At 45.7% G+C, this 19830-nt stretch overlaps 3 protein-coding genes across 9 annotated transcripts; all 3 read right to left on the bottom strand.

Annotated features, from left to right (window-relative positions):
• Positions 1-8: 8 nt before the first annotated feature.
• On the bottom strand, positions 9-2831 carry mrpl48 (mitochondrial ribosomal protein L48). 2 transcript variants are annotated; one of them, XM_086104100.1, is made up of 8 exons: positions 2716-2831; positions 1855-1883; positions 1755-1786; positions 1587-1675; positions 1345-1514; positions 1160-1262; positions 253-342; positions 9-175 (listed from the first exon to the last, which is right to left on the bottom strand). In XM_086104100.1, the coding sequence occupies exons 1-8, from the start codon at positions 2734-2736 to the stop codon at positions 98-100; spliced, it is 612 nt and encodes a 203-aa protein (XP_085960226.1). In that variant the 5' UTR covers positions 2737-2831; the 3' UTR covers positions 9-97. The 2 variants fall into 2 exon arrangements, with proteins under 2 accessions (XP_085960226.1, XP_085960216.1); XM_086104090.1 differs by having other exon boundaries at positions 1855-1886; positions 2716-2815.
• A 216-nt stretch (positions 2832-3047) lies between these two features.
• Positions 3048-9875, bottom strand: LOC147209020 (E3 ubiquitin/ISG15 ligase TRIM25). Of its 4 annotated transcripts, none has more exons than XM_086104060.1 (9): positions 9783-9875; positions 9107-9353; positions 5693-6319; positions 5504-5612; positions 4796-4894; positions 4479-4712; positions 4362-4384; positions 4102-4250; positions 3048-4031 (listed from the first exon to the last, which is right to left on the bottom strand). In XM_086104060.1, exons 3-9 carry the CDS (start codon positions 6304-6306, stop codon positions 3703-3705), a joined length of 1557 nt encoding a protein of 518 aa, XP_085960186.1. In that variant the 5' UTR covers positions 6307-6319; positions 9107-9353; positions 9783-9875; the 3' UTR covers positions 3048-3702. The 4 variants fall into 4 exon arrangements, with proteins under 4 accessions (XP_085960186.1, XP_085960178.1, XP_085960203.1 ...); XM_086104052.1 differs by having other exon boundaries at positions 9107-9384; positions 9783-9870; XM_086104077.1 differs by having other exon boundaries at positions 4796-4891; positions 9107-9384; positions 9783-9870.
• A 1030-nt stretch (positions 9876-10905) lies between these two features.
• Positions 10906-19663, bottom strand: supt16h (SPT16 homolog, facilitates chromatin remodeling subunit). Of its 3 annotated transcripts, none has more exons than XM_086104021.1 (24): positions 19337-19658; positions 17920-18012; positions 17673-17843; positions 17426-17578; positions 17205-17351; positions 16985-17136; positions 16545-16717; positions 16379-16469; positions 16242-16315; positions 16030-16142; positions 15786-15851; positions 15617-15715; positions 15200-15315; positions 14973-15126; positions 14773-14900; positions 13589-13851; positions 13391-13509; positions 13055-13293; positions 12833-12908; positions 12549-12718; positions 12349-12478; positions 12145-12274; positions 11981-12055; positions 10906-11516 (listed from the first exon to the last, which is right to left on the bottom strand). In XM_086104021.1, the coding sequence occupies exons 1-24, from the start codon at positions 19400-19402 to the stop codon at positions 11416-11418; spliced, it is 3099 nt and encodes a 1032-aa protein (XP_085960147.1). In that variant the 5' UTR covers positions 19403-19658; the 3' UTR covers positions 10906-11415. The 3 variants fall into 3 exon arrangements, with proteins under 3 accessions (XP_085960147.1, XP_085960157.1, XP_085960167.1); XM_086104031.1 differs by having other exon boundaries at positions 12145-12271; positions 19337-19656; XM_086104041.1 differs by lacking the exons at positions 10906-11516; positions 11981-12055; positions 12145-12274; positions 12349-12478 and having other exon boundaries at positions 12555-12718; positions 13381-13509; positions 19337-19663.
• Between the last annotated feature and the right edge of the window lie 167 nt (positions 19664-19830).

Raw genomic sequence — 19830 nt, 5'->3', positions numbered from 1 at the left:
TATCAGGGAACAGCTGACATGATTTTATTTTTTCAAATTCAGCATACAATGCCAAAACAAATTTTACCCACAAAATTTTTTTTTTTTTGCACACAGCCTATTGGCCTATCTGAGCCACGAGACCCTCCAGCTCGGGTCGCGCCTTGAAGCGGGCCAGGAAGTCGGCCTCCGCGTGCTGTGGGTAAAAAGACAAATGGAAACATAATGTTGTGTACATGTGGGAGAGGATGTCGTCCATCAAAGCCAACTCACCTCCTTGACTGACAGGTGGACCCCCTCCGGCTGGTTCTTCACAAGGACGTCCATCAAGACGGGACACAGCCTCGCCTTCAAGCTGCTTAACTGCAGGTGTCGCATTACCACGGAGTTTGGTCATGCCGCAAATTAAATATCTCAAGGTATCACTGTGGATGGACATTTTCAAAAAGCATACTTCCCTACTCAACTACAGTGATCCCTCGCTATTTCACGGTCCGTTTAATCGCGGCCTAGGTGCATTGCGGATTTTCATTTTAAAAAAAAAGCGAAAATGACGCAAAAAGTCCGCAAAAGGTCCGCGAGAGGCAGTGAAAGTCAGCAAAACAACAGCGAGTCACATAGAGCAACACATACAGTACTATATGTATGTGTTTACTGTATTTCGTTACTTATACACTAACCTAACTTATACATGTTTAAATATATTAGTATATAGCATTAAGTTATGTTCATTACTACAAACATGCATGTATACCATTAAATTTGGCCTTATAATGATTATTTATACTCATACACATGTACATATACCTATACGGGGGGTTCGCTACTTCGCGGATTTTCGTTTATCGCGAGTGATTTCGGTCCCCATTAACCGCGAAAAACGAGGGATTACTGTATATGAAAATGTTGCTGTCAGTCATTTAACCGCTTAATTTGGGAAAACACGACTGAATATGAAGCCTTTCCGAAACTTTGTCCTCAACATTTGCGTGTAGATGATTAACGCAAGACTTTTTTTAGATGTGCCATTTAAAATGCGCAACACGATCTCATATATTTCAACTTCTGTGACTCGAGAACTGATTTTAAACACCATGAATAAGTGGCAGCGTGTTGTCCGAAACAATAAAACAAAATCATGTGATGTTTTTGTTTTTTTTCCAACTCTTGCATGTTTTACCTGAATGACACGTTTATGCGTCTTGATAAGTGAGTCGACGTACATCTTGGTGCCACTCTCCTGCATCAGCATCACCTCGGTGCTTTGGGTAGGCAGCGCATAGCTGAGCGGGAGGAACAACATACATGGGATTTTACACCGCGCCAGCTTTTCACCAATCAAAAGATTTGTTTTCCCGGCGTCACCTTTCTGCCACACTGATGCCGAGGCGGTTGCAGAGGTTGTGGATATACTGAGCGTAGTGTTCCACCACGGTCATGTCATAGCCCGACACATTGACGTTGAGGGTGCCGTATGCCACGCTTGTGGGGGCCGTGATGTTCTGCATTTGATGCTTGTCTTTCTTTTTCTTTGGCTGAACATGAAGCTGAATTATTTCAGAGCTGTGGTGATGGAATCGCATTCAAGCTTCGAGCCCGCCACTGACCGCTTCTCTGGATAAGAGATGCCGCCATCTCCCAATGCCTTCGGTCCGAGAGCCTCTGTATCGCCTTTCTTGAGTCTGAGCCACGCCTCCTGCACGCCGCACAGCAACGTGTCACGTAACCAATGTGCAGGAGTCGTACCGTAATGCACATTTCTCGTGTGGCCTTACCCCACGCAGTCAGTTGGGAGCACACTGGAGCCCTTCAAAGGCAAAAAGAAGGAGTCAACACAAAAGGAAGTTCGAAACAGAGCAATGTGGGGGTACTTGCCTGCAGAGTAACAGCGCTTGACTCAGCACCTGCTTAATTCAAACAAACAAAAAAATCAGACTATTAAGTGTGACGTGGATGCTGGCCTCGGGCGGGGAGAACCCGAAAGAGAAGGCAATCAGCAGTCACAAGTGTGAATGGCAACTGTTTGCCGCTAAAAAATGGATGGAATGACATCCCGTTTGTCTGTGTTTCACCGCTGTGGTTGAAGTCACTGGACCGACAGGTGCGTTATGTTTACTTGGTAAAAAGCCGAATACAACTGCAGTAAGTGCGCCCCTGACTAACGATACGGAGTTAAGGACAGTGACAATACAGAGATAAAGATAACAGTGTGTAAAGCTCGCAGGAAAATGTTTATATGTCTAGTCAAGGTGCTGGTCGGAGAGCTCAAAGCTTATATCGACACAGAAAAACATCCATTCATGTAAACAATTTCTTCGTGAGAGAATAAAGATATGATTTCTTTAGATACGTGATACATATCACAATATCGCTGATATTGCAAATGTAATAACCCATGAGATTTTGGGGTATCATTTCAGTATCTCAGCCGAGCCGAGGGTCCTCTTTTTCGGGAAATCAAAATATATACTGTATGTCATCTGTTTAGTCTTATTACAATGCGCAAATAGGGAAGAACACTCTGTCAAAAAATAAATAAAACCGGACTTGGTGGTGATTGTTATTCAACGTTTCATATAAAACTTGTTTTTAAATTCTAATCACTTTTGCGAAGGACGCCAACATGAAGGAAGCAAAAGTTGATGACCTTTTAAAAACAAAAAATAATCAGCAGGTGAAGTGTGAAACAAACAAACAAACAAGCAAGCATGCATACATACATACATACATACATACCTTTCGCAAGACAGGATTCATATTTGAACACTGCAACACACGATGACCGATGGTTGTTATTAGAAGTGCCAATCGGGAGAGCTAACCGGAAGTTGGTACGTGCCTTCACGTGTCCGTGTATAGAACAAAATTCCTATGTGCGTGTGCGTGCATGTGCGGGCGCATGCAAAATGTTTGCTTCCTATTTTATTTCTACACATATTTTGAGAAAATATAATTATATGATCAAAAATTTAAGGGCGCATGCAAAATGTTTGCTTCCCATTTTATTTCTACATATATTTTGAGAAAATATAATTATATGATCAAAAATTTATTCTGACAACACAAACTTTCATTTCAAAAAATATTTTATTAACAATTGCACAAAATCACCTGTATCAAAACATACTTCGATTCAACATTCAAATTTTGTAGGCCCAACATAGCATAGCAATCCATTCAATTTTGAAAGTGCAAATTCTCTTGCTCAAGGGAACATTGCACCGCTGGAAGAAATAAAACACAACGCAATCATTCAGTTGCTGATCTTAATTGTTAGCGCAATGCAAACCATCTTCTATTTCTGCACACAAAATATATTTTTGAACTCTTTGGCTAACTCGCATGCATGAAGGCATTAATGCGATGCAATAAAAATTCCACTGTCTCCAGCCGGCTTTGGGCGAGAGCCAAGAGGCGGGGTGCGCCCTGGGCTGATCGCCAGTTCATCATCGGTTCTGATATTGACAAGCAAGCGGTCACATTCAATTTAGTCTACAATTAACCGAACGTGTTTTTTGAAATGTGGGAGGATAAAAGCCACGTAAACACTGTGATAATGTGAAACCACCACAAGGGAGATTTTCATTTCTAACTGCTTTTTTTTTAATGAGGCAAAGACTCAGCAACACGGTAGGAAAAATTACAGACTGGAGTCGAGTTCAAGCCTTGGATTCTATATTCAACTGTGTGTGCGTGCGTATCCGCGCATGTGTGTACGTGTGGCTAATCTAGCTCTTCCCCATCATCAATGTCTTCATAGTCCTCTTCCTGAGCTTCCTCTCCCCCCTCTTCCCCCTCTTCTGACTCTTCCTCCTCCTCTTCTTCTTCGGGAATGTAAAGTTCATCCGAATCACTCAGTTCATGACCTTCATTCTCCTGCCCTTCCTCTTCCTCCTCCTCCTCCTCCTCATCATCCTCCTCCTCCTCCCCGCTCATCTCTTCCTCACTGCCGTCATCAAGGTCGTTGCCGTCATCAGCTTTGCCGTCTTGGTCCGTCTGCCTGGCCATGTCCTCATTTTCACCTTGCTCCTCCTCGTTATCATTGTGTTGACCTGATGGGAGAAAACATTTCAGCAACAATTGTGGCCGCTCAGGTCGATGGGAGTGGACGGACTGTCTTACATATCAAGTTGATGGCAGCAAAGATGTAAAAGGTAAGATCCAGGTTGAGGAACTTTTGCATTTCTTCCTCCATCATGATGCCCAGAAGCGCTGGATCTATGTCCACGTATTCAGGGTGGAACATGTTCTTCTTCAGCAATTTATGACATCTGGCGTACAGAAGTAAAGTAAAGTGAAAGTACTGCTTCAAAAAAAAACTGAGCTCTTCAAATGACATTATGCCATCCATACCACATTGCAATGCAGAATTTGAAACTCACTGTTTTCCTGTGGTCTTGTAGGCCTGGTTGGAGGAGGGCGCGGGGTCACAACATGAGACACGGTCATGAAACCAAGAGACGGGTGGGCACAAACTTGTCTACGGAGAACTAACTCACCTCAATGAAGCGGAACGGATCGCTTTCCTCCATGAGGCCTTCGATGCCGCAACGCACCTCGCGGAGACGCGTCAGGTCCTGGCAGATGCGGGTGATGTTCTTCTGGATGGTGGGCCCATTGGTTTCGCAGTTGGTGCGCACGCACTCCATCAGTCGGCTCACAAAGGCCGACACTTTCTCCTCTAGATCCTGACGTAGCCTGGTCAAGCAGGCCTCGGAGTCCTCCATGAATTTCTACAGGGGAGACGGACAGGGGGGGGGGGTGTTTGTCACGGGAAAGAACGGATCACGTGACATACCGGAGCCTCCCTCCTCACCTTGTTCTGTTTCTCCCTCTCGGTCTGCTCGTGATACGTTCTCTTGGCAATGGCGTACTTCTTCTGGGTCTTGTTAAGCTGCTTGTGTAAAACTTCCTGCTAGAGGGCAGCAAAATGGCTTCGTCAAGCACTGTTTTCAGAGGTCCACACTATTGCTTTGTCCCTGTGTCATGTGATTTCAACAAATTTTTAACCAATCTCAAGTCTTCAAGATGAGAACAAATCTGTTAACGCTCGGGGTTGGGCGATTAATTGGCGATGATGGCCCTTCAAACATCGGCCAACATCATCGGCTATGATTGTTTTTAACTTGATGTATTCTTAACCGTTGACAGAATTGCCATTCGTTTAAATTTTAAAGAAAAATGCTATATTGCGATCTATAGGAGACAAAAACATTTTTCCCCCTAACAATCCCCGCTATTCGTGGGAAATAGGCACCAGGCTGGCCCACAAATAGCTCAAAGCTATGTAGAATTGGCATCCATCGATTTTTTTTCATGTATTTTTCTTAAATCTTCTGATTAATCTGTATTTTTTTTCTGTCAAAAATGAGCATAGGAAAAATCCTTATCAATTGGGCTCGAATAATAACTAGTGCCGTGTGGCATTACGTTGCCTCAAGATTGAAGGTATAGATGCTTATTGGATGATAGCAAATGAAAATGGGTATATTTGAGGAAGCCGAATGAACGCGCCGCGTCGCACCTTGATGTCTACCATGGTGTTCTTCAGTGTCTTGATTGTGTGTCCTGCATGACGTCCTTCGATGGTGCACGCGTTGCACACGCACACTTCATCATGGAGGCAGTAGTACCTGCAGAACAACCGGAATTGAGACTTTCTGAGGGAGCGTTGTCAAGTCTTCGCAGAGCGTGCACCTTCTCCGACACATACTTGAAAATCTCATCATGGTCAGGGCATTTTCTCTTCCAGAAGTCCCTAATGGGTTCTGTCAGCGGATGCTCTCGAAACGCCGGCAGCTCCAGATGCGGTTTCACGTGCTCCGGACACATGGACACCTCACACTTGAGGCACATTTTGACTGCCATGTTGGAGGCGGTGGCACCCGCCTGCATGTCTCCTTTTTCTTGAGAGCCGCCAGCGTCTGCAGAGGCGCCAGCGCCTGACGACTCTGTGGCGGGAGGAGGGCAGTAGTCACACGGGACGCAGTCTCGCTGGCCAGTGGGGATGACTGCGACACAATCTTTAAAAGCCTGCGCTGACGCATTGGCTGCGGCAGTGGCCGCTCTGCGGCGGCGGCGGAAATCAAAAGCTATGTTGGCCAGCTTGAAGTTCTTCTGAAAGCTCCTGTTGCAGCGGTGGCTGTCGCGGCACTCCGGGCATTGGAAGCGGCTCTGATCCGTTAACCGCCGCAGCCGATCCAGGCATATCTTACAAAAGTTGTGGCCGCATGGAAGCAGGCGCGGGTCGTGGAAGACGTCCAAGCACACGGGGCAGGTCAGCTCCTCTTGGAGGACGTTGGAATGGTCCGACGAGCCTGATGCCATACTGGCGACGGCGCTGAGGAGCGGCACAAGTGAGGAGAGATGAGAGATGGCTGGCAAATTCAACAATACACTTTGTCAGAAATGAAAACACAGAGCGCCTACCCGCCAGTCCAGTCCAGGGTGAATATAAATAAAGATGTATTGTATAAAACCCTTGCTCAAAGCGCTTGAGGAAAAGGATAAAAGAAAATGTAGTGAGAATTTATTATGGAAAAATTCTTACGATTTTTACGCTATCTGTACTTGCCTTGATGAAATTTACTTGTTTGTTTGTTTATTGAACATAAAACATATATACAGTAATAATTTGACAGAAAATAAGGTAGATAAAAAAAAGTAAAAAGAAAGAAATCAATCTTCATTCAACACAGTTATTATGTTCAAGGGAGTAGGAAGAAGTAAAAAACTTATCTAGTCCTACCCCGTTATGTGATTGTATCTAATAAATCATTTTTATATCAATCAGAAAAGAAAAAAGTAAGAAGAAAGAAGTCTCCATTAAGGCTCATACTTTACCCTTAACCGTGATATTTTTACAACTTTTGGTTTGTATCGGGATTATATACTTCCACACCCTGACACTCTTGTGTCAATTTTCTCTTGTATTCATAATGGATATTTATATACCTTTCTCTATTTATCAACTTAGTTCTGATTTATCATTATATTTAATGTTTAGAATTTATCATTTTAACTCTGATTGATGTAGGTTGTTTGTACTTTTTTTTGAATTTGTTTTTGAACTCAGCAAGCGATTTACTCATTTTCAGGTCCGTTTCGAGATTATTCCACAGATTAACACCTTTGATAGATACACTTCTTTGCTTGATGTTTGTTCTTGTTTTGAGTTTTTTGAATAAGTTGGTACCTCTTAAATCATAGCTGCTTTCTCGAATTTCGAAAAACTTCTGAATGTTTTGGCAGAGCAGGTTATTGTGTGCTTTGTACATTAATTGGGCGGTTTTAAAGTCAACCAGGTCATAAAATTTCATCGTATTTAATTTGATAAATAGTGGATTTGTGGGTTCCGTATATTTTGATCTATTAATAATTCGAATTGCTTTTTTTTGTAGGTTGAGAATAGGGAGTGTGTTTGTTTTTCAGGCATTTCCCCATATTTCCACACAGGTCATATATGGTAATAATAATGAAGTGTGGCGGCCCGGTAGCCCAGTGGTTAGCACGTCGACTTCACAGTGCAGAGGTACCGGGTTCAATTCCAGCTCCGGCCTCCCTGTGTGGAGTTTGCATGTTCTCCCCGGGCCTGCGTGGATTTTCTCCGGGTGCTCCGGTTTCCTCCCACATTCCAAAAACATGCATGGCAGGCTGATTGAACGCTCTAAATTGTCCCTAGGTGTGAATGTGAGCGTGGATGGTTGTTCGTCTCTGTGTGCCCTGCGATTGGCTGGCAACCGATTCAGGGTGTCCCCCGCCTACTGCCCGAAGACAGCTGGGATAGGCTCCAGCACCCCCCGCGACCCTAATGAGGATCAAGCGGTTTGGAAAATGGATGGATGGATAATGAAGTGTATAATGTGTACAAAGATCTCTTATTTAGCACTTCCTTGGTTTTGTAGAGGATCCCTACGGTTTTGGCTATTTTTCTTTTTACGTTATCGATATGTGGCTTCCAACATAGTTTTGAGTCTATTACTAATCCGATAATTTCATACGCTCTTTCTATCTCAATTGAGTTTACCATAATTTTAGCTTGGTGTTTGATTGGTCTTGTGCCAAAAACAATTAACTTCGATTTTTTCAGGTTAAGTGACAATTTATTTCTGTCGAACCAGTTTTTTAATTTGTTTAATTCGTTTTCTACGGTTGTCAGGAGCTGTTTCAGATTTATTCCAGAACAGTAGAAAGTTGAATCATCAGCAAATAGGACACATTTAAATTGTTTTGAGACCTTGCAGATATCATTTATATATAAGATGAATAGTTTTGGACCAAGCACTGACCCCTGACTTCCCTCATGACTAGACAACAGATCTGAGCAACATTTTAATAAACATTATTAGGTATTTCTTATTTTCATGATGACCAATCACTTGATGGGTTTATTACAAATTTTTAACAACTCTTTACTTTTCACCTACCCTGCATATTACTGAAAGAAATATTCGAGTCTAACTTTTTACACTTTATTTATATTTTATCAGAATTGTTGTTTTTTTAATCGGTGGAAAGAATAGTGACAAGCATGTTCAGAATTTATTTTCAACTGCGGTTGGACCGATACCTGTTCTCTGTGCCACTACTGTAATCATTAAAAAAAAAAGCCCCGATACTGCAACAGGAGGAGCCATGTCAGCACACTTTCGGCTCGGTTTCTCTTCAGTTGTTCCATCAGCTTCAGTTTATAACCTGCAGCATTCTCAAGAAGCAGTTTTGTATTTCTTTGAATTCTTTTGATTTTGTATTGAACAGTCTGAGCGATATCTTAGCAACCCGTACACCACCAGGCTTGCATCTTCCTCTTCGATAAGTAATCATTTTAACCAGCGCCCCTTGGTGTTCACACCGAGTGAGACACCATATGCGTAAAATGCCTTGTGTTACAATCTACATTTACATTAACCGTCGGCATGACGGTGTGACAAAACATGCAGTTGAAACATAAAATGTCCCTACGACAAGTTGTTAATTTTGTATTTAAGAGCAACACCAAAGGACACGATGGACACACAAGATATAAGTCCAAAGTACAAAATACCAAAGTCTACAAAAAGCTAGTTTGATAGCGACAGCAGTAAATCCTCTTAGGGAGCTTGTGATTTGGGTGCTGCCGTATACTCACCTTGATGAAGGGGAAAGCAGACGGCTTGTTGTAGAAGCTCCGCGGCCAAAAGCGAGGCTATCTTTCCCTGTAGGCGATGACCACCGACCACCTGGGATCACTGGTTGAGGCGAACAGTCCCGAAGCCGCGGTGCACCTGTCGGGTTAGCTCCCACGTGACGCGTCCGTGGACACAATCCACCTTTCGAACCCTCTGCGTGTTGTGCTGTTGTTTCGCACTGCGTTTCTTCCTAGAAATTTCCGCAAGCTACACGACAGTGCGGGGCGGTCAGACAGCGCTGTGGGATTGACGTGAAAACCAAAGACATTTATGAGTCGATGAGGCGAGACGCATTCATGCGACCTCGGACATCCGGTTATCTGCTAAAAAATGCTACATGCTACCATCACAGCAACGCCGCAACACACGGACAAATAGTTTTTAAAAATAACATAATGGTCTGACTAATATTCTAAGATGCCATTCCCTGCATAATTTAAAAACACGCAAAAAGCTATATTCTAATCGAGTAAAGTGAAAATGACAAGACGAAATGAGACGTTCATGACACACTCCGCAAGATGACCTGTAGTGAAATTGTGCCGTGTCCTCTTACTGTTCAATTACCCGCGGAAAGACTAATATTTGTGAGACTTTGTTGTAGTAATAATACCTCAGATAGATCAGAACGCTCACCTCTTGTCGTTGGTGTCTGCAGAGTGTACTGCGATGTTTCAAGGCGCCGTGGTGCTCGTGACGTCGAAACACGAGTCCAAGATGTTTCTTTGCGTTACGTCACAGTGACGTTGCGGCCCTTGCTCGCCGCATTTATGCAATCAAGTAAATAATATATACTGTATATGTTGTGCGTTTGTCTTATTTCGCCTATACCTTCTTATTGTCAACGTACGTTTCAACATTTCAAATGCTGGGTTTTGTCAGACCAAAAAAAAAAAACGATAGCAAGATAAATCATTTGAAAACCTTTTATCGCGAGGAAGCAGCAACCGAGGTGAGTGTCATCAGATGGTTTCAACAGAGTCGAAGAGTCACAGAAAGCCATGCAACTGGACTTCCTTGGAAATTAAAACCGGTTGTCAAATTTGCCAATCAGGTCCTTAGAGAACAGCAACAGCAAAAAAAAAGAAAAAGAGAAACACTTGACATTTACAACTAAAGGTATAGAGGTCACCTGGAATGCTATAGCCTATGTTTATCCTGAACATGTGGTAGAACGGAATCCATTGCAATTTACCTTTGAGATCTTCATGCTGTTGCCAGCTTGCAGAGGTGGATTTTCGCATTTTCTTGGCTCCAGCAATGAATAGAGCAGATACTGTGCACTTCATGTTTTTCTTCCCCCCCCCCCCATAACTTAACAGTGTATCAAGGCCAGCTATTAATATTTATTTACATGTGAGTGGATGTTTTGCCATATCCCCCCCCCCATTTGCATTCTTTGTTTGGAAATAGAAAATATTGAACTAAGCTTACCAATTTCAAGAAAAAGAAAAAAGAAATAAATATATTAAAACTAAAAGTGCATCTCACTCATTGCAAATGACGTGAGCGTGTTCTTTGAAATGAGACAAAAGCAACGTCAACATCGGGTATCCTTCAAAGTTTTCACAGGAGAACAGATCTGGCTTGCGAGGCTGAGCTGGTCGTCCGAGGGATGCAACACAACCTCAACCAAGTGACACTTAAGGAGTACAAGGAGGCAGGAAATGGAAGATGCCATGTAGGTGGAAAAAGCCATTTTTGCAGGTAGTTGAATGAGAATTTATTTCTCATTGCAGAAAAAAGTCCACGCAAAGAGTTATTTCTTCCTTTTTATTTTATTACAAAAACAAAAAATGAATTTTTAGAATTAAGTACAACAAACATCTACTCAGAAAAGAGGACAAAGGAGGCAGACTCTGTATGTGTGTGTGTGTTCTTTACAAACCCCATTAAAAAAACAAAACACACCCCCAACAAAAGTTGTTGAATGTCCTCGATTGTACCGTGAACACAACGCGGAGGGGGGTTGGGGATTGCCTCATCAGAAAAACACTTGTCAGGAGGCGTGTCAAGCGTTTTCTTTGGGAACCAACACAAACATTTGTGGTAAAAACGCTTTCTGCGCATACGCACACACATCGTAGACGGTTGAGGAATGAAGAGAAAATGAACTTTGCTGGTACGTCACCGTGACAATGTGACGTGGCGTGGCGGGCGGCCGCTACGTCTACACACACACACACACACACACACATCGTGTGAGCCAGTCAAGAGTGCAGGAGGGTGGGGGGGGGGGGGGCGAGGCGAGGCTATGGGAGGCGGACGTCTAAGACCGCCTCTTCTTCTTGACTGGCGGCAGTGTCGTCGAACGGTTCTTTCTCTTCTTGTTGGACGTGTCCTCATCCTCATAGTGACTCTCCTTGTCGGCTGTGTACAACAACAAAAACGATGATGGCGGGCTTCATCCCCAGGCCTTGTTCAATTTTACCGACCTGCTCCGCTGCTCATTTTTGGACACATATAATGGTGTGCATACAATTTCTTTTTTTTGGGGGGGGGGGGGGGTTAAGGAGACGAAACCACCATGCCCGAGGAAGAACAATCAAATGATTAGCACTTCCTTCACATCAATCATGAGCTGAAAAGGTTGAGGAGTACATCAGGCCCTCTCTGTGATACTGCTTAATTGTTCTTTATTTGGTTTTGTGTGAGCACCAACCAAATAAATAACAATCCGTCAATCAATCATTGGAAAAAGATCTTGCCACAAACTTTTACTCAAAATAATCGAAAGAATAACTGGGAGAACAATCGATTTTTAATACCTTTGCTGGTGAAAGCCTAAGCTGAACTCAAGTCTGCTGACAAGGAAATAAATAAACGGCGTGTACCTTTCCTGGCCTCTTCCTCCAGCTCGTCCCAGTCCTTGCCGCTCTCCTCCTCGCTGCCCAGTGATGCACTGTAGTCTACAGGCGATGTCATACAGTCCAACTTTATTGCTCGGGATCCAAGATTCATTCTGGCGGGCATTGGAGAGACGCATGCGCAAACATACCAGAATTCTCCGTCTCGGAGCTGTAGTCTTCATCGCTGTCTTCCTCCTCCACTTCCGTCTCATCCGCAGAAGGGTTAAACGTCTCGTCCTCCATCTCGGACTCGGAATCTTCTTCGGCGCCGCTCCCCTGCTGGGCAAAGGACACAAATTGAGGCCCAGGACGGCCGCAAGAAGTCACTCGGCGCCGACGAATGCCGGGAAGACCTCGCTCTCCGGGTCCAGGAAGGACCAGCCTCCTTGCTCGAAGAAGCCCTCGGGGTCGTCCACGATGGTCTTCATGATCTTGGTCCAGTTAAGGGACTGGACGCCTTCCGTGTACTTGATGTCGCACGAGCTGCACAAGAGGGGAAGAAGGTTGATTAAAAACGGCGTGGCAGGTGATTTTTGGACAACGGCCATCTTACTTGAGCCACTCCTTGATAGGGTCCAGGGAGTTGACAGGCACGGCGTTGATCATGGTGACCTTTTTGTTGTAGTCCTTATAGACGATGACCACGTCAAAGTTCTTCAGGTGAAACTGCACCCGTTCAAAGTGGACCAGCTCCACCTCATCCAGCGTCACCACGAACGGCGGCTGCGCGCATTCAAGATTTATGATTTACGCTTTTAAATAGTGTGACTATTCAACACGCGTGTGCCTTTTGTAATCCACATGCAATGTTGGAAACCGGCGTGCGTTTTCACTCACCCATTCCGTCACGTTGACGAGGGAACTGGAGGTGGGTTGCAGCAGGCAGGTACTCCTGTAGGGGGCGCCCTGGAAGCTGCAAACACATTGGAGGACATGTAACTTGGGGAAAGATTGAAAAATATTCCATTGGAATCGCTTGGTTGGAAACAGTAATTGACCAAATTGAAGGATGACTCTTGTGTTAGTGGGCACGGATAACACACCAGAGGCCATACTCACCCGAGGTCCCTGAAGGGCACCTCGAACTCCAGCTCTTCTCGGGTGAGCGTCTCGACCTTCTCGATGAAGTTCTTGAAGGCCGACTTGAGTTTGTGCCGCATCTCGCGCTCCATCTGCTCGGCGTAGAGGTCGTCGCGGTCGTGCATGTGTTGGTGCTTGCCCAGGTCGGTAGTGATCTCGCCCACTTCTGTGTAGAACTGCACGTCCGTGTGCCGGCGCTTGCCGAACATGATGGCGTTCTACAGAGGGACGGGGGTTGGGGGGGAGCAAACCGGACACTCTTCAGCCTGACTTGGGAAAAACGTGGCCGGGTTGTCCTCAAGCACCTGGCGGCACCTTGAGGTGGAAGTGCAGGACGATGATCATCTCGCCGTCGCACGGCTGGAAGATGGCGTGCTTGATGTTGTTGTAAAGGATGTCCACTTTATCGCCACGGACAGACGTGAAACGGAAACCTGGCCGAGGAGACAGGCGGGATTCAAACCCGGGAAAGCGGATGTGGGGGGGGGGGGGAGGCGTGGCCTCCGAGCTTACCATTGGTGTGCGCCTCCAGCGAGCCCTGCATCCTCTTCTGGGCGATGTTGGGCCGGATGTAGAGGTCTTTGAGTTTAGGGTTGCTGCGATTTAAGTTGATGACCAGCGAGTCCTGTTTGACGATGCCCTCCTTCTCCTTCTCCTCGGCCTCCCGCGTCTTGTAGCGCTTCTGGACCTCCTTGATGATGCGGAAAGCGTTCTGCAGGTTGGTGGATGGCACCGAGGTGTCGCCGGGCACCTTCAGGTTGGACGCGCGGTACGTGCTGGCACCGCAAGAAAGAAGCATCAGGTGACAGCCTGACATCTGACTGTACTGACAGTACCGTATTGGCCCCAATATAAGACGGCCCTGATTATAAGACGACCCCCTCTTATATAAGACGGCCCTGATTATAAGAGGACCCCCTCTTTTTCAAGACTCCAGTTTGAAAAAAAAGACTTCTTGAACATCAAATGAATTTTCATACAGAAAATAATTACAGTACATCTGAAACAAATGATTCCAACAATATATTTGAGAGGAGAATTTTTGCCTCATTCAAATCTTAATATCTGAACATTTAAATATGTAAACTAAAGTGCAATCACATTCGTCAATGAATGGCTTCTGGTTTTTGAAATGTAAACGACATAACTTCTCCTCAGCTGCCGGTTAACCTGGCCGATCTTCGACCCACTTTTCTCCAGATTGTCGCTACGTTTCTCCATTTTCTGCTATCCCTTCTATTATTCTCTTCTCTTTTCTTTCTTACCGCTATTTTTTATTTTTCTTCTTCGTGCTACCGCTATTTTTATTCTTCGTGACAGGGGTTCGCTTTGGACGGGGGAGTCAAGTTCAGCATTCGCTTCAATGATATCTGGCGCCATCTAGCGTCGCGAATGGGTATAATGTCTAGACCCCGAATATAAGACGACCCCCACTTTTTCAGTCTTATTCCAATGCAAAAAACACCGTCTTATATTCGGGCCAATACGGTATATTCATTTCTATTTTAAAGTCTCGTTTGTCAGGCAAATTATGCACATGAGGCATATGTGATATTTTTTGGTCCACTTAAGTGCCGTAATCATACCATTGGTGGCTTTCTGCCAGATACTCCGAATTTGATTCAATCCATCATTTTCCTCAAGCTTCACTGCAATCAATATTCACTATATCCATTTCCTGCAGGTCCGATACGTACATTTCCTTAACAAAAGTGGCGTCTGGATTGGGGAAGATGTTCCCTTCCTGTCGGCCCAAGGAACTGCCGGGAACGTAGAAGTTGATCCTCAAGTACGTGTAATCTCCTTCCACGGACATGCTGATGTTCTAGCAGACGACACGGAGGTCAGGTGCAGTCAAATTCCCAGCTGGCGGCAAAAGGAGGCCAAGATGGCGTACCTTGATCGTGGCGATGTGAAACGGCGTGGCGATGCCGAAGATGGGCATGACGACAGTCTCGTATTTCTTGTCAATGAAGATCTTCATTTCTCGGATGTCCTTCTCTCTGGGCATCTGAGACACGTTCTTGTAGGACACGTTGGATTTTCTGGCCCTAAGGAGAAAGTTGTCAGAATGTGGGGTCCGGTTCAAAAGCTCCTGCTTTTAAATCCGCAGCCGACACTCACTTCTGGATCTGCTGCTCGCCTTTCTGCTCCGTCAGTCGCCGCTTGGCCTCCTCGTTCAAACTGTTGGCAAGCTCCTTTTGGTGGGCGCGCCGCTTCTCCTCCGCCGTCATCTCGTTCTGAGTACACACACACACCCGCAGAATAATAAATCACGGGCAGACCAACGCACTTGACACCGACACGCAAACAGTCATGCGATGATGAAATGCTGAAGACCATGAGAACATGAATAGTTGAATACGCAGGCAAACGCACACAAAAATAAAAATGAAATACAAAAAGGACACTTTGCTGTCCTCAGCGAGTGATTTGACTACTTACCTTCCCAAGTAGCTAGTAGAGACCAGAAACACGCACACGCTTAGTCAGCAGCTTTCAAATGCGCATCGGGTCAACGCGCCCGCCGCGCCAACTCACCCGGGTTCTGTCGGCCAGCAGCGCCGCACCGCGAGCGCCCTTTCCCAGCAGCTCCTCGGCGTCGTCGACCTCCTCCTCCTCGTCTTCCTCGTCGTCGTTCTGAGAGATGCCAGGTGCTCAGGAGGCGGCAGCCGCACACGAGCAGGATTTGCAGAGAAGTTCGGCTTACCTTGAGGAAGATTCCCACGTTTTTGATCTTCTTCTTGACTGGCGTGAGGACTGTGGCCGCCTCCTCCTGTCACCGCCACACACCCACGAATAAACAAGCATCAGAAAAAAAAAAAGCATTTGACAAGAAGCTTAAAAATGTGAAATTATCTGAAAGTCCAACTGATTCGAATCTTTCTTTTTTTTTTTACACCCCGCACACAATTAACTACACGAACCAGCGAGCGCGCGTGGGTTCAACTCACCTCGTTGATCTGCACGGTGTCACCGACAAACAAGGCATACTTCTTCTGCTCTTCTTTTTTGCCCTCTTTATTCGTGAGGTCAGCAAAGCCTATACTGATACTCAGCACCATGCCTGCCAGACACAAGCAGGCATGTCAAAGAAATAAATGAATAGAATAAAAACTTGGGACACATCGGAGGCGATGGTCATAATTTAACACGACTTTGGCACCTTTTTTCAGTTTGTACTGATTTTTGGAGTTGAGCACCAAGGAGCCTTCTCTGAACTCGATGCCCATGGCAAACCTGCAAACGATCCACATGTGAGACGAGCGTCTGACGAGAGCGCAATTCCGCACGGGAACCCACCCGAGGTTTTTGGTCAGCTTGGCGACAAGATCCGCTTTCTCCTTCTTCACGTACTCCAGAACAGTGTTGTAGGCGTCGCAGATTTTCACCCCTGAGGAAAAGCACGCAGGTCATATCCACATTAAACAACTCCCACGGCCCCCCGGCGGCGAGCTCGTGACCGCACCGTGCTTGAGCTCCTTCAGCAGCTCCTCCTCCACCTGTAGCAGGAAGTTGTAGTTGTCCTGCATCTCCTGCGGCGGATCCACCATGAGTGTCCGCACCAGGTTGGAGCAGTACGACTTGTAGCGTATGCCCATGGCGCATGTGATGGCGCCAAAGTGCATGTGATTCTTGTCACTGGCAGGAAGAAGACGTAGATAATTCCAGTTAGCTCTACTTATTTGCCTTCAATCACATTTTGTGTAGATTATGAATTTGTGTACATGTACGAGATACATCATATGCATGCTGACGCTCTGACGACATATTGCAGTCAATATCGAGCTAATCTTCGCTCGCCATAACACATTTGAGTCATGACAGTTATATTTAAAAAAAAAAAAATGGTGAGAGGCAGACGTGTTGCAGACCAACTAGTGACCTTGGTGGAGGTAACGATCTTACCTGACGACGCTAAACTTGAGGCTGTAATTTCCGCCGCTCTGAATGATGGGAGGGTAACACATCTCCACGGTAGAGGGGTCCACGCCACCCAGGTACTTCTTTTCCTCGATGGCTTTTTCCACAGACTCGGCCAGTTTGCTGTGCCGCACTTTCTGTTGGCGGGAAAACAGACGAGAGTGGGGCAGATGGCGCTTTCTGCTCCGAGTCAGGCGTTCCTCACCTCATCCGCGTCGACGATCTCCATGACTCGCTCCTTAAAAAATTTGGAGTACACCTCGCTGGTGATGGCTGCCGCTTTTTTCATCAGGCCGAGCTCGCCGTCCTCCTTCACCGCCATGGTGTACGCCACCACCGCACTGATGTCCACCTGCGGGCAAAGAGGAAGCAACATGGAATCTCCTGTGTGAAAATGCCGGTCAGCAGCTACCGAGCTCCTCTGACCTTCTCCAGGCCCTCTGCTGTGAGCGTGTCGTTCCAGCTCTTCATGTACTCGCCGGGAAATTTGTCCTTGCTGAACACGCCCACCGTCTTCCCGCCACGGCTGCCGCGAATTGCCTCGATCATCTTGTCGAAGTTGGGCTTGTTGCTCTCGTTCTGAAACACAAGGCGCATTCGCCATTGTTACTTTTTTTTTTTTTTTTTTAATTCCCCGCGAGAAGTCAAATGGGCACTCGGAGGCCAATGTCACCTTTTCCCTGGTGAGAAGAGTGATGGGCGGGACACCGTTGGCGTTTTCGTTGCCCTTGGTTATGGCCACCTGTTTGAGGAAGTCCACTTTCTTCTTGCTGGCGAGGAAGAGGATCTTGGTTTCGCAAAAGACCATGATGGTGTCTGTCACCTCGTAGCCAAACAGCCAAGTCTGAAGACAGAATAAGAGCCTTTGTGATACGAGGCCTTGTTACGTACTTGGTGATTCACGAACACAATGCTCTCACCTGTATGGCCGTGGATTTGGCATAGACAATTTCCTCATCCACTCCAACAGACACCACGATGGCATCGACTTTACCAAACTCATCCTCTCCTTTCTGGGAAGAAAAAGCATGATGGAGAAGCCTTTATATGAGTCTGACCGTCATCTGCAAACTTTGCTTGGCTCCCACCGTTATTTTATAAACTTTCTGTGAAAATGTTAGGCTCATCATGGTTAAAATCTACTCTCCGTCTGTGTTCAGCAAGCTTTCCGATGATACCAACCATTCAGAAATGGGATCAAAATAGGTTGATAAGCTGTGCTGAGAAAGAATTAAGATGACAGCGTTTTACTTTAATTTGAAGGTGTTTCTTGACTGGAGTTTCTATCAGCAACATCAAGAAAATGGTCCACAAAAATGCATTATTTTCAGAAACCATCGATGCATCCATCCATTAACTGAACATCTTCATCCTCAAGAGGGTCACAGTCATGCTGGAGCTTATCCCAGCTGACTTTGGGCAGTAGGCGGTGTACACCCTGAACTGGTTGTCAGCCGGTGCAGGGCACACATAGACAAACGACCATTCACACTCACGATCACACTTAAGGACAATTTAGCATGATCAATTAACCTACCGTGCAAGTTTTTGAAATGGGAAAGAAAACCGGAGGAACCGGAGCAAACCCACCAAGGTACGGGAAGAGACAATGCAAACTCCACAAAGGAAGGCTGGGGCCGAAATCGAACCAGGACCTAGGCCCCTTGAGGCAGACATGCTAACCAATTGTACACCATTCCGACCCTTTACAGACACAATTTAGTGTATTTCTCTGGAACCCACCATCAAATTTTCAAAATCCATGGTGTGATGTACCTCCTGTCCAAGTGGCCACAACACTGTGTATTTTTACAGTGTGTCATTTTTGGCAACTCTTGTCACGTTTCTGCGAATCCAGTTAAAAATTTGTACATTCACACCTCTTTTAAAGTGTTACAACTTTTTTAACGCTTGTCGCAGAAAAAAAAGCTGTACTTTTATCGCTGGAATCGTGTTGATGAACTGATCTTTGCAATTTTGAATTTCTACCTACAAAGCGAAAAGGAACATGTGTGGCGAGAACAAAAGTTGAGCTGCTCTTGTCCTCTTGCACGCTGCTTGCCTCCTCTCAACCACAAACTTGCATGCTAGCACTAGCATGCAGCGGAAGGACTGCTCGTGGCGCACAAAACGTCAACGCTATCGACTGTCAGGAATTTCTCGGTGGTGGCCCGTTGCCTGGGTGCAATTTTCGCCCCGGCGACGTTGTACTTAGCTAAATATCAAGTGCGTTGTCACGATGCTCAGCAAGCTAGCGAGCTAGTTAGCGTGCTAGTTAGCTAATGGTGATCTGGACTCGGCCGTACCGGCAGCTGCGAGTAGCGCTCACATTTTTACCTTCCAGTTGCCGTAGAGTCTCTTAATCCGCCGGTAGTACGCTTCCTTGTCCAGGTTAGCCGCCATGGTGAGTCTGGTGCCGCACACTCCTGCCGCCGCCTGCGCCGGCCTCACGTTCAGCTCAGCAGGCCGGATGGTGAAGATGAGGAAGATGAAGATGATGACGATGTTGGTGTGTGTCACAGCACACAACGCGCCGTCGTCCTCTTCTCCCTCCGCGCACAAATGATGCCGCTGCTAATCGAACTCGCTTAAAAGCTGTGGATATGCAAGGGAAACGTAATAGATTTGTGTTTGTCTTCCTTCCCGAGCACGCGCACCAATTAATGAGTCCACCTCCTCAACCCCCTCCCTTTTTCGAGTGTCTTTAAAAAAAAAAAAAAAGATAAATATCAAATTATGTGACTTCTCGGCTCCAAATCTTAATGTTTTAGGAAACCTGATTTTGTTTAATTAGTTTTTTTAATTAATTTATGACCGTATTGTGATTGTTC

The sequence above is a fragment of the Hippocampus guttulatus genome, chromosome 2 (genome assembly GCF_054856545.1).
Source record: "Hippocampus guttulatus isolate MCC_2025c chromosome 2, RoL_Hgut_1.0, whole genome shotgun sequence".
NCBI lineage: Eukaryota > Metazoa > Chordata > Actinopteri > Syngnathiformes > Syngnathidae > Hippocampus > Hippocampus guttulatus.
This window is presented reverse-complemented; position numbering and strand designations above follow the sequence as displayed.

Bases quoted from the DNA above. Each gene is read 5' to 3' on its own strand.
- LOC147209020 (XM_086104060.1), bottom strand. From the start codon at position 6,306: ATGGCATCAGGCTCGTCGGACCATTCCAACGTCCTCCAAGAGGAGCTG. The intron at 4,895-5,503 runs GTGCGACGCGGC...GCTGCCCTCTAG, and splicing joins ACACCATGGTAGACATCAAG to CAGGAAGTTTTACACAAGCA. The intron at 4,713-4,795 runs GTGAGGAGGGAG...TCTCCCCTGTAG, and splicing joins AGAGGGAGAAACAGAACAAG to AAATTCATGGAGGACTCCGA.
- mrpl48 (XM_086104090.1), bottom strand. From the start codon at position 2,736: ATGAATCCTGTCTTGCGAAAG. The intron at 1,887-2,715 runs GTATGTATGTAT...GTTTGAATTAAG, and splicing joins TGAATCCTGTCTTGCGAAAG to CAGGTGCTGAGTCAAGCGCT. The intron at 1,263-1,344 runs GTGACGCCGGGA...CCTCCCGCTCAG, and splicing joins GGCATCAGTGTGGCAGAAAG to CTATGCGCTGCCTACCCAAA.
- supt16h (XM_086104021.1), bottom strand. From the start codon at position 19,402: ATGGCGGCTAACCTGGACAAGGAAGCGTACTACCGGCGGATTAAGAGA. The intron at 17,844-17,919 runs GTGAGAGCATTG...TTCTGTCTTCAG, and splicing joins CCAAATCCACGGCCATACAG to ACTTGGCTGTTTGGCTACGA. The intron at 15,852-16,029 runs GTGAGTTGAACC...TGGCGGTGACAG, and splicing joins ACACCGTGCAGATCAACGAG to GAGGAGGCGGCCACAGTCCT.